General features: G+C 40.7%; 1 protein-coding gene and 1 long non-coding RNA gene across 3 annotated transcripts; both read right to left on the minus strand.

Annotated features, from left to right (window-relative positions):
• Positions 1 to 3770, minus strand: LOC102984682 (zinc finger protein 709-like). The gene is made up of 3 exons (XM_024134397.3): positions 3554 to 3770; positions 3288 to 3348; positions 1 to 2599 (listed from the first exon to the last, which is right to left on the minus strand). The coding sequence occupies exons 1-3, from the start codon at positions 3585 to 3587 to the stop codon at positions 1123 to 1125; spliced, it is 1572 nt and encodes a 523-aa protein (XP_023990165.1). The 5' UTR covers positions 3588 to 3770; the 3' UTR covers positions 1 to 1122.
• LOC129391603 (uncharacterized) lies at positions 3766 to 12310 on the minus strand. Of its 2 annotated transcripts, XR_008616026.1 has the most exons (4): positions 11958 to 12310; positions 5568 to 5642; positions 4035 to 4161; positions 3766 to 3829 (listed from the first exon to the last, which is right to left on the minus strand). It is a non-coding gene; the product is annotated as an uncharacterized lncRNA (long non-coding RNA). The 2 variants fall into 2 exon arrangements; XR_008616025.1 differs by lacking the exon at positions 5568 to 5642 and having other exon boundaries at positions 11958 to 12206.
• Positions 12311 to 12903: the final 593 nt, after the last annotated feature.

Genomic DNA, 12903 nt, shown 5'->3' on the forward strand with positions numbered 1-12903 from the left:
TGGAACCAAAAAGAGGATGGATTATGGAAAATCTAGGTCTTAATATTACTCACAGGCAAGATATCTCCAACTCTAGATTTTTTGTATTATCACAAGTCTCATAGTTTATTCACCAAATACCAGTCAGAAGGAAATACAAAGCATAATTTACATGAAACTATACTTTTTGACATCCTTCCCATACATAAAATTTATTCCAAGTGTTTAATAGAATGGAAAATGGAAAAAGGCTCCTATACTCACCACCATCAAAAAGTATCTTTCTCAGTGAAAAGGGTACTATATATAATAGATTATGAATATCCAGGAACTGCCACACTAAGCTACTAGGCATATCCCAACAAATACCAAACTGCCATTTTGCAATGGCTCATTAACTGAGAATGAATAGAACATTATAAAAATTTAAGACTAACTGCATATTAGAAATGCACTTGGGGACTTCCCTGGCAGTCCAGTGGTTAAAACTCTGTGCTCCCACTGCAGGGGGTACAGGTTTGATCACTGGTGAGGGGACTAAGATCCCACATGCCACATGGCACAGCCAATAAAAAAAAAGGAAAAAAAAGAAATACACTTAAGTTCACCCATGGATCCAACAGGGTTAAAATGGAAAGAAAAATAATCATTATCTGATTAAAGGAAAAATCACTACCTTTAAATCTTATGTACTATTGTTGAAAGACAATGTACACAATTACCTCACATTAATATTCATTTCTAAAATTAGGAGAAATCCACTGTTCAAGGATACACTTGAAGAAAGATCCTTACTAAACAACTTATTTATAAAACTTTTAAAACAACTCTTTCATATTGAAGGTTTTCTGGAACATTAGGCACGGAGTACTTTCCATTAAGTTATCTCATTTTATTTACATTTATACTTCTTCTTCATGGGAATTCTCATACATGATGGCCAACTGAAGTTGTTGCCCAGGCTGTTTACAAATGAGGTTTTATCTAGGGAATCCTTTCATCCTTTTAAACTACTGAGATCAGAAAAGCCTTTCCCATTCTCCACATTTTATATGTTTTCTATGCAGTGTGCAGTCTCATGTGTCTTCAAATGATTGAGAGATAAACGAAGGCTTTCCCACATTCCCGACATTGATAGGTTTTCTATCCAGTGTGAATTTTTTCATGCAGTTGAACGTAAGTGGAACGGAAGGTTTTCCCACATATTTTACATTCATAGGGTTTTTCTCCAGTATGGGTTCTTTCATGAACTTTGAAACCTTTTTGAGAACTAAAACGTTTACCACATTGTTTACATTGATAAGGTTTCTCTCCAGTGTGACTCCTTTCATGGGTTCGAAGAGAACTGTGGTATCTGTAGGCTTTCTCACAGTGTTTACATTGATACGGTTTCTCTCCTGTGTGAATTCTTTCATGTGTTTGAAGGCTTTCATGACAACTAAAGGCTTTTCCACATTGTGTACATACATAGGGTTTCTCTCCAGTGTGAGTTCTTCTGTGTACTCGTAAGGAACAGTAGTAACTAAAGGCTTTGCCACATTGTTTACATTGATACGGTTTCTCTCCAGTGTGAATCCTTTCATGTATTTTAAGAGAACTAGGATTAATGAATACTCTCTCACATTTTTTACATTTATAAGGTCCATCTCTAGTGTGTGTTATCATATGTTTTCGAAAGGTTTTTTGCCATGTGAAGGCTTTCCCACATTCTTTACACTTATAGGGCTTTTCTCCAGTGTGGATTCTTTCATGATTTCGAAGAGAACTGGCAGTACTCAGTACTTTAGAACATGTTTTACATACATACAGTGTCTCTCCTGTGTGATTTCTTTTGTGTATTTGGAAGGAACTGAAATAATTAAAGGCTTTACCACACTGCTTACATTCATAGGGTTTCTCTCCTCTGTGAATTCTTTCATGTATTTGAATAGTTTCAGGACTTTTAAAGGCTTTTCCACATTGTTTACATTGATAGGGTTTCTCTCCGTTGTGACTCCTTTCATGCATTCGAAGACAACTGGGATAAATGAATGCTTTCTCACATTTCTTACATTTATAAAATCCATCTCCAGTGTGTGTTACCATGTGTTGTTGAAAGCTTGTTTCCCACGTAAAGGCCTTCCCACATTCCTTACATTCATAGGGTTTTTTCCCAGTGTGATTACTTTCATGTATTTGGAAACGTTTCTGAGCACTGAATCTTTTACCACATTGCTTGCATTCATAGGGTTTCTCTCCACTGTGAATTCTTTTATGTGTTCGGAAGGATTTCTGATATGGAAATGCTTTTCCACATTGTTTACATTCATAGGGTTTCTCTCCAGTGTGACTCCTTTCATGTGTTCGAAGAGAACCAGGATAAATGAATGCTTTCCCACATTCTTTACATTTATATGGCTTTACACTATATTTTTGATACTCCCGTGTTTTGTGTTCAATGTGACATCTCATGTGTCTATTAAGGGATGAATGATCCGTGAAGACTGTTCCACATGCACTGCATTCACATGGTTTTAATCCAGGAATTTTCTTGTTCAGATTGAGAGTTGGAATAAGGTTGAAATTTTCTCCACATAAACTAATGTCTTTACTTTTACAGAATCTCTCTACCATAAAAGTTCTGTAACAAATGAGAATATTATTAATGACTTCTTTATTAATCATTTTACATTTATTATATTTATTATGAATTATAGGAACTGGTTTTCTATCATGTGTGAACAGTTAGAAATTGAATATACTGAATGTTCTCAATGGGACTTCACACTTTCTATTAAAAAGTGATATTCAAGTATAGGTTTTATTACTAATGACTGCAAGTGAACTATTTTGCAAATACTAAATATTTATATCCCATTTAAGAAAATATTTTTGGGAAACATTTTCTAAGAATAACTCAATTTGGGGCTTCCCTGGTGGCGCAGTGGTTAAGAGTCCGCCTCCCAATGCAGGGGACACAGGTTCGAGCGCTGGCCTGGGAAGATCCCACACGCCGTGGAGCAACTAAGCCTATGTGCCACAACTACTGAAGCCTGTGAGCCTAGAGCCCGTGCTCTGCAACAAGAGATGCCACCACAGTGAGAAGCCTGCGCAGCGCAACCAAGAGCAGCCCCTGCTCGCTGCAATTAGAGAAGGCCTGCACATAGCAATGAAGACCCAACGCAGCCAAAAATAAATTAAAAAAAAAAAAAAAAAAAAAAGAATAGCTCAATTTGAAGGTGGGGTTATTTATTATGTTGCTTCTTTTAAATTTTTCATATTACCGCAATTCTCATGAGACAATGCTTTGTATTTTAAGTGTGACTCACCTTAATTTTCTCCCCTGGTTTTTGTACTGATCTTCAATGTCATGATATTCCCGTTTTGCTCCTGAAATGCAGACCCAGAAAAATGATCCCAAAGTACTATAAATTATAGAAAAATTATTAGATTCTAGGTCCAGGATGAGCTCTGACCATTTCTAGTTTCTTTACCAATGTCTTCCCTTTCCACGTTCCACATCTTGTAACAATATTGACAGGTAAGAAATACTTCTTCTCTAATTGACAAAGTTAGGGAATTTCTTCATTCTTACCGACTGCAGCCAGATTCCTTAAGGTTTCCTGCATCACATCTCTGTAGAGTTTCCTCTGTGAAGGACCCAATAAAGCCCACTCCTCCAGTGTGAAGTCCACAGCCAAATCATCTATGGTCACCGAGTCCTAAAACACCGAAAATATGTGTACACCGAGATGCATGAGACTCACAGAACTAGACATTCACACTTCATTTATAGGAAGTTTGCGTATGATTCTGTTTCTCTCCTGGTTTTTGTACTGATCTTCAATGTCATGATATTCCCGTTTTGCTCCTGAAATGCAGACCCAGAAAAATGATCCCAAAGTACTATAAATTATAGAAAAATTATTAGATTCTAGGTCCAGGATGAGCTCTGACCATTTCTAGTTTCTTTACCAATGTCTTCCCTTTCCACGTTCCACATCTTGTAACAATATTGACAGGTAAGAAATACTTCTTCTCTAATTGACAAAGTTAGGGAATTTCTTCATTCTTACCGACTGCAGCCAGATTCCTTAAGGTTTCCTGCATCACATCTCTGTAGAGTTTCCTCTGTGAAGGACCCAATAAAGCCCACTCCTCCAGTGTGAAGTCCACAGCCAAATCATCTATGGTCACCGAGTCCTAAAACACCGAAAATATGTGTACACCGAGATGCATGAGACTCACAGAACTAGACATTCACACTTCATTTATAGGAAGTTTGCGTATGATTCTGTTATTTACAAAGTTATTCTATGACTTGATCATGAGAAACTTACTCTCCACACTTCCTCAATAATTTAGCAGCATTATGAAGAAATGAAAATTATTTACACATTATCATTTATATCACAATGGCAGAGCCCAGAGAATGCAGGGAAATGACAGAAATACTGTACAAATAAAACAAATATCATTTTAAGAACATCAATTTCTTGTGAAAAAAATTCTTTCATCTTCTTCCTATGATGCTCCATTTACAGCACTTCATAAGGCAGAGGATCAAGACTCATGAGGTTTCAATGAATAGAAACACTGTCAAGAACTGGAAGCTTTTTCCTAGTCCCATCATCTAACATCAGAGTCCAGGTGGCCTGGAGAAATCAAACTTTTAACAAATCCCAGCTGGCCACATTCTCCTAAAGTCCTCCAGGCCTTTAAAGAAACCAGATGCAGATGCCTGAATATATTCTTCTGGGGAACCATTGCCTTCTACTTGTGTAACAATTATCAAAGACTCTATTTTTCCTTTCTCTATATATATAATTCGATGCAGCTAGAAAATCTGGAACTTAGAGCTCACTCACGAGGAAGAAGCAATATTATATTAGACCACAAAATCCCTATACTCATGGGCCTCGGGGCTGCTTCCAGCCAAATTTTAGAACACACAGTGCAATTACATGCCAGAAAAACTCTTCTCATCACACCCTAACAGTATACCCTGGGCCTTACTGTCCTTAAGGAACAGTTTAAGAGCTATAGTTTGCAAGGGGGTTCACTGAGGTCCATAATAGTGTGATGGTGAATTTTCCCATGATTAGAAAATATGTATAGGTTTCATCAGTGGTTTTCTCCAACACAACATAAAGTCTCCATTCTGCAATTTCAGTTAAAAGTGTTGGGCATGCAGCCACACTGGCTACTGCCAGGTGAAAATCTAGTTCTGGGATTTATTAATTTAGAAGCTGTGATTCTTAATCTCACAAGAAGAGAATGAAAAAGCTTGAAATAAACAAGTCCCCATAAGAGCACTGACTTCAAAGGGCAAACCGATGTCCTAAAACTGGAAAAAAGAAAAGAAAGACGTTTTTTAAATATGACCCAAATATTCAGCTCTTAACGCCTATACCCAAAAGAGTGTGTTTCACCACAGTCTAATAAAAAGACCAAAAAGAACTAAAAGATACAACACAATATTTATGAAGCCTGGCATGACCTTCTTTAAGACAAGACTTAAGATACATATAATGAAATTAACTAAAGGAAAAGAAAGAAATAGAACATGTAAGTAACAAGAGTTTTCTAAAATTAATGATAGACAATACCTGTAGGTTCATGAAGCTCAGTGAACGGAAAACATGAAAACACAGAAATGGAGATCAAAGTATATCATATTCAAACTAGAGAAAAAATGAAGAGAATACATTGTAAGAAGCTAGAGAGAAAAATGTAAAATGCAAAAGTAATAAACTCTTGGAAAATATCACAGAACAAAATCTAGGTCACCTTGGGTTTGGTAACAAATGATCAAATATAACAACAATCACAAGATTTTATAAAAGGAAAAAAAAGTAAAATTTCACTTCATTAAAATGAAAAATGCCTCTTTCAAGAAAGAATGTAAACAGAGTGAAAATCACAAATAGGAGAAAATCCTTACAAAACATATACATGATAAATGACTGGTATTCAAAATATCTAAAGAAGTATTATTGTCAAAGTAAGAAGACAAACCACCAATGAAAAATTGGCTGAATATCTAACAAACAGCTTCCCAAAGAAGACATTCAGAAGGGAAACAGAAAATATGAAAACGTGCTCAACGTCAAATGTCAATGGGAAACTGCAAATGAAACAATGAGATATCGCTACACACTTATTTAAAGGCTAAAATGCAAAACACTCAGAAAAACAAATATTGGTGAAAAGGTGAAGAAAATCCTCATTCATTGCTGGGGGAAATGGAATTTGGTAGCCCTACAATGGAAGCCAGGAACTTTCTTTCAAAACACTACATACTGAGTAAGATCCAGCAATCACACTCCTTGCTATCTGTCCAAATGACTTCAACTCTTATAGCTCTTATGTTCACACAAAACCCAAACACAAATACCTGTAGGGGCTTTATTCATAACTGGCATAAGTTAGAGGTAAGCAAGATATCCTTCAAGAGTCAAATAAATAATGAGCGGTATAGCCATATGATGAAATACTGTTCACTGATAAAAAGAAATGAGGTAGAGCTATGAAAACACATGGAGGAAGTGTAAAAGTATATTGCTAAGTGAAAGAACCCAATCTGACAAAGCTATATATTACATGATTCCAAGTATATGACATTCTGGAAAAGACAAAAGCACGAGACAGGAAAATGATCTTTGGTTCTGCAGGATTTTGGGATTAGAGGAAGAGATGAATCAATCTGTGGAGCACAGAGGAAGTTTAGGAAAGGAAAATTACATGTGCAGAAATGATTAATACATGTTATTATACATTTGCGAAATCCATACATTATGCAACACAAAAAGTCAACGCTAATGTCACCTGCCCACTTTAATGAATCAGTATTGGTTCAGCAATTGTAACAAAAGGACCAGTCATACAAGATTTAAAGAATAATGACTACGGTGTGGATGCCGAGGCGTTATTTGGGAACTCTGTAATTTCTGATCAGCTTCCTAGTAAACCTAAAAAGAGGTGAAGTCTATTTTAAAAAAAGAGCACTGACTCATTACAGCTCATCCTGATGACTGCCTGATGTTTGGTGAGGTGTGGCGACAGTTGGTTTTGGTTCTTCATCAAGGCTGTCTCAATTAAGGGATGAAGGGCAGCAACTCTCCACTGAGCTCCATCATGTTCCAGGGTGTACTGTCATCTTTAGTCTATTCACTCCCCAGAGCTGTGCATTCAGTGAATCCCAAGCAGCTACCCAGGGAACCAAGGTGTTGGAGAGGGTGGCTCCAACAGCACCACAGCATCTTTCAAAGGACTGAAGAAAGAAATGTCATCTCTCCAAGGGAGCATAAGCCCAACGGCCAAGGTTTGGCTCCATCATATCACAAGTAGGTGTCGGTGGCTGAGCTGAGCTCCTGGGGTGCTACTTCTAGTACCAAAGCCATAATAGGTACCTGAGTGGAGTCCTCTGTTTTTAAGAGATCTCAGTATGGGGGGATAATTGCAGCTTCAATGGCATATTAATGTGAGACCTAGGACAGTGCCTTGCATCAGAAGCCTATGGAAAACTTAAGGCCCTCCTCAGAGAGCCTCCCATCACTGCTCGCAGGGCTAGAGGCCTCCTCATGACACTGATTGCCTTATAGAGCTTAAGAAACCCGAGTTCAAGTTGGGTTTGAACAAATCCCTTTGCTGTGCCAAGCTGAGACGGTGAGTGTTGTCGACCGTAACCGAGAGGGTAAGGATCTTTGTTGCAACAGATGCAGGGGCAACAGCCTCAGAGTCACTTAAAAGTTTTGGTGAGCCTTCTGGAATCTCACCACTTACAGGCTGCCTTTCCGTCTCTTCTCTTTCACTTTCGCTGAAATAACTGCTCTTTTGAAAACAGTGACTGTCTTTGGGGCTCACCTCATTCACAGGGTATAATCCTCCTCCTACTCCCCCAGTCCTCCCCTCAACACTAACGTCTGGGCAAACCCAGCCTCAGTCACACCTTCACTCTAAACACAGATAGGTTCCAGCTCAGACATCAACCCACCTTGCATCAGAAGCCTATGGAAAACTTAAGGCCCTCCTCAGAGAGCCTCCCATCACTGCTCGCAGGGCTAGAGGCCTCCTCATGACACTGATTGCCTTATAGAGCTTAAGAAACCCGAGTTCAAGTTGGGTTTGAACAAATCCCTTTGCTGTGCCAAGCTGAGACGGTGAGTGTTGTCGACCGTAACCGAGAGGGTAAGGATCTTTGTTGCAACAGATGCAGGGGCAACAGCCTCAGAGTCACTTAAAAGTTTTGGTGAGCCTTCTGGAATCTCACCACTTACAGGCTGCCTTTCCGTCTCTTCTCTTTCACTTTCGCTGAAATAACTGCTCTTTTGAAAACAGTGACTGTCTTTGGGGCTCACCTCATTCACAGGGTATAATCCTCCTCCTACTCCCCCAGTCCTCCCCTCAACACTAACGTCTGGGCAAACCCAGCCTCAGTCACACCTTCACTCTAAACACAGATAGGTTCCAGCTCAGACATCAACCCAAGACCACCGGAAGGATGGCCCCATTCTCATATTCCTGCTCCCAAAGTACAAGGGATTAACAGAAACTGCCAACTCGGAGTTCTCCGTATATACAACCCAGGCTTGGTGGGGTCAACAATGCAATACAGGGCAGCACAGGGCACAGGAAAATCTCCCCGGCAAACAGCAGCTCACAGAGCAGGAGCCTCCACACTTTCTAATCAGCCTGTCCAAGTAAGAGGCACTAGGGGAAAGGTAGGGGGTGAGGCTTAACTTTCAGTAGTGAAACAACAAATATGTGGGTCCCAAATAATCATTACTAGAATAAAAACTTTAAGAAAAATAGGCATTCGCACTGGACTGTTTTATATAAAGAAACACTAAAAAGATGATGAAGGCTTAATCAAAACTGGTTATCTGAGGGTGGCTGGCATTAAGAGCAGAGGAGTGGGGCAACATGTGGGCAGGGAGTCTTCTTAATTTCTTCCCTTAGGAATTTAATTTTAACCATTCTATATAGAAAACCACTGCAAGATTTGATCCTTTAAACAGTAATGGATATAAAAGTGTAAACCACAAAAAAAAAGAAAACTCCCTTTCTAACTAAAGGCATACAGGATATTATAGGTTTTCACTCCATTATAGTAAACGTTGGAGATATTTTCAGAAATAAGTGGCATATTACACTGTATTTTAGGTTTGCAATTAAGCCTTAAATGGACTAGGAATTTGAAAGATTGACATAAACTTTGAGGTGTTTTCCTCATATCAATTGAAAAAGAATTTGTTTCTTCTTTTCCCCCACATGCATTAAAATAGAAACTCATTTGCTTTAGGAATACTAGAGGACTTTTAATTGTTAAAGTTCTCTAGGCACAGGCACTTACAAACACTGACCTAAAAATGGAAAAGCACCTGAGAACTTAAATGCACCCATTTCACGTCTTGAGGTTCTCTTGTCTCAATGAAACAAAAATTCTACTTGACTTCACAATTTTCTTGCCTTAGATGGTATTTGCTAATCAATATAGATTTTAAAAGCCCAAGTGTTAATGGAAACTAGAATCAAAGGGCTGTAATCTTGAATGGATAAAGGAATCCAAGAAAAGAAACACAAATATTGGAATCAAAACATATAAGCAGGGCTTCCCTGGTGGTGCAGTGGTTGAGAGTCCACCTGCCGATGCAGGGGACACAGGTTCGTGCCCCGGTCCGGGAAGATCCCACATGCCGCGGAGCGGCTGGGCCCGTGAGCCATGGCCACTGAGCCTGCGCGTCCGGAACCTGTGCTCCGCAATAGGGGAGGCCACAACAGTGAGAGGCCCGCGTACCGCAAAAAACAAAAACCAAAAAAACATATAAGCAGATTGTGTCCCTACAATTTGCAAGAAAAGCCCATATTCAGAAAGTTGAACATCTTTACAGACTTGAGAGTCTAGATACGCCCGGTTGAGATAAAACTCCTGTAAATGGTCAGTCCCTCAATGAGGGCAGGGACACCTGGGCAGCCACAGGAATAAACTCTGGGAGCTCCACAAACGCAGGGAAGCTCTCCCTACCCCAGGCTTCCATTATCACAAGTCAGGAAACTCTAAGCCTGATTCAGGTTAAGGTTCTGATCCAAATGGACTCCCATATTCATAAACCCTTTGTCCACGGGACAGAACACCTCCTCCTCACAGACTTCTCAATGGGCACAAATAACACTCTGAGTGCACCTATTGTCATGGAGGGACCACTCAAATATAACATTTAAAATGCCTAGGCTAAAGGAAATCACAAGTACCACCCTGAAAGGGCAACATGTCTACACCCTTGTGAACTTGCACCCCCAGATTTCAGGGCTCTGCAGCTTCTCACAGTATAAGGACTACCATTGGTGGGTGTGAGCAGGTAGGATTGGGCAGGAGAAGGATGTCCAGGAAGATCCACTTCCCTGTGCAGGCTCAAAGGGGGCCTTAGTTTGAAGATACTGACTTCAGGCTCTGCTCCCCACTATAGGCGCTCTCGACCACCACTGATATTTTATGTGAGATACCCAGAAAGGCAAATATATAGAATCAGAAAATAGATTAGTGATTTCCTAGGCCTCGGGATGAGAAGGGAGAGTTACTGCTAATGGACATGTGGTTCATTTTGGGAGTGATGGAAATGTCTTAAAATTAGTGTGGTGATAATAGAACAAGTCTTTAAATACGGTAAGCACCAGTGATCATTTAACTACACAAACCCTGTTTGGACAATTCAGCAAAATCACTCAAACCCAATGTGTATGTGGAAATGAGAGAAGAAAATTCTCAGCCACTTTTATTAATTCACCCAGAAAACCCCAAGTATCTATTCTTTTCAGGAAAAATGTCAGTCATTTATTATTTCCAAGGCAAGTTTAATTAGTACGTAAGTAATCACATTTGAATACTTTTTGTCTCCAAGTCTAAATCCTGGCATTTCATTTGAAATCAACCAACAGTAAAGGAGAGTCCAAAAGAACTCACCTTATTCAGGGAATTTAAAAAGTGAAACAAAAATTCTTAACAACTGGAATGTAATACTGAAAAACTTTTTCCCCCTGAAATTCAACTCTCTTACCTCTTTGGAAATATTTTACATGGTCTTTCAAGCTCTATTAATTAAATACATTTTACACTATTGAAAAGAAAAACTTAAATAAGTGAATAAATCTTTTGAAGGGGAATAACCCAGGGATGGGCAGTGGTCACAGCATAGATCGTCCAGAAAAGTTTCATAAAAAACCTCGACAAAAGGACTTCCCATAGGATATCTCTTCCCAGAAAAAAAATGGGGAGGAGAAAGAATTTCATACACCTACTTCCAAGTAGTTATTCTTGGCTTTCCGCTCCTGTAAAATATACACAGACCGCGCCCCTCCCCAATGCAATCCACGACTCTGCGCAAATAGGAAAAACAATTAAAATATTGGGTTTGTATGAAATGGACCACGGAAGATGAACAGTTGACAGGCGATGTGAGTCGGAGAGGGGAAACTGACGTTGGGAAGACGGGGAATAACATGGAAATGTAATGATTTACTACAAGCCCTACAAAGAGCTACTCTGCTGGGCCGGGGTCTTTGATTTGAGACTTTGCTTCCCAAACATTTGGAAAACTCAGAGGAAAACGGGTGCCCCCTGGGCAGCAAGGAAGGGCTGGGACCCGTCAGGGAACAGGTAATCCCAGGACCGAATCCTGGAGAACGAGTCACGATTGTCACCTGAAGACGGCGTCCGAGTTCACCGCACAATCCGGGAGAGAAGAGGGGCTGCGGGCGCAGAGGCGCCGGGGCGGAAGTTCTTGCACAAAGTGACGCAACAGGACGCCTGCGGTCCCGGCTGCCGGGCCAATCCCCACGCTGCGAGCCGGAGGGGACAGAGGTACGAGCGGCGCCGCAGACCCCGCGTATCCGTAGACTCCAGCGTGGAGCGCTAGGAGGCCGTGTCAAAAAGATGGCCGGCTTCGGCCGGTTTCGACCAGTCCCTCCACGGCGGCCGCAGCCTGGGGCACCACACTCACCATTTCGAGGTTTCTTGAGTCTGAGTCCTTCCTAACGACTCTAAAGACCCATGCAGATCCGTGACACGGACGGGTCTCCAGGGGCAGTGAACCGCACACAGCCAGCGGCTCTAGACGCAATTGGAGAAAGAAAGGACGTCCACGCCGGTGCAGAGCATCGCCCCACCCACCTGCCTCAGCGGCCTCCCGCTTGGACAGATTTCCAATACCCCGCCCCCTCGTGCCTGAGTGACAACCTGCGAGAGGAAGCCTGACTCAGCAGAATCACTTAGCGTCGCTGGGTTGGACTCTGTCCCCGCCTGGCACTTAAGGTTTGTAACAGAACGTTCTGGCCTGGGATTCCCTGGCATGGAACTGTGCTTCTTGTTAAGAAAGGCAGACACTTAGATGTGAACTCACCGTTTGTAGTAAAGAGGCCGGCTCCAGTTTCATCTTTGCGCCTTGACAGCGCGGAGCCTTCCACCCATCCCTCCCCATCCCCACTCATTAGGTACTTAAGCTAAAGAATCCCTGAGCACTTGGCTTTGGTAGGAGGTCTGAATCACTCAGTCCTAGCTGGGTGCCAGGACAAATCTCAGTCAAACCACAAGCTGTGAGGTGTGTGCATTAACTTCTCAGCTGTACATTTTACACTAGAAGGAAATTTATTTTAGATTAGTGTTCCCTGTGTGCCTATAAAACTTTGAAATGTCAACAGCTATAATATATATAAGGCAATTGTAGTCCCATTTTCACTGATAGAAGAAAAACAGTAAGTTGTACTTAACATTGGCGTGTACCTGGAAACTCTTCCTGCTCCCCATCCCCAGCTCTACTGAGGGATAACTGACTAATAAAACTGCATTTAAAGATGACAACATGATGATCTGATACACTTATACTGTATAGTATAATTGAAATTTAGGAAGAGAGTGAATCTTTTTATTTTTTTGAGGGACTCCTAAAT

This window comes from Physeter macrocephalus, chromosome 2, assembly GCF_002837175.3.
Source record: "Physeter macrocephalus isolate SW-GA chromosome 2, ASM283717v5, whole genome shotgun sequence".
Classification (NCBI taxonomy): domain Eukaryota; kingdom Metazoa; phylum Chordata; class Mammalia; order Artiodactyla; family Physeteridae; genus Physeter; species Physeter macrocephalus.

Bases quoted from the DNA above. Each gene is read 5' to 3' on its own strand.
- LOC102984682 (XM_024134397.3), bottom strand. From the start codon at position 3,587: ATGCAGGAAACCTTAAGGAATCTGGCTGCAGTCG. The intron at 3,349-3,553 runs GTAAGAATGAAG...TCTGCATTTCAG, and splicing joins AAGGAATCTGGCTGCAGTCG to GAGCAAAACGGGAATATCAT. The intron at 2,600-3,287 runs GTGAGTCACACT...CATTTGTTACAG, and splicing joins AACCAGGGGAGAAAATTAAG to AACTTTTATGGTAGAGAGAT.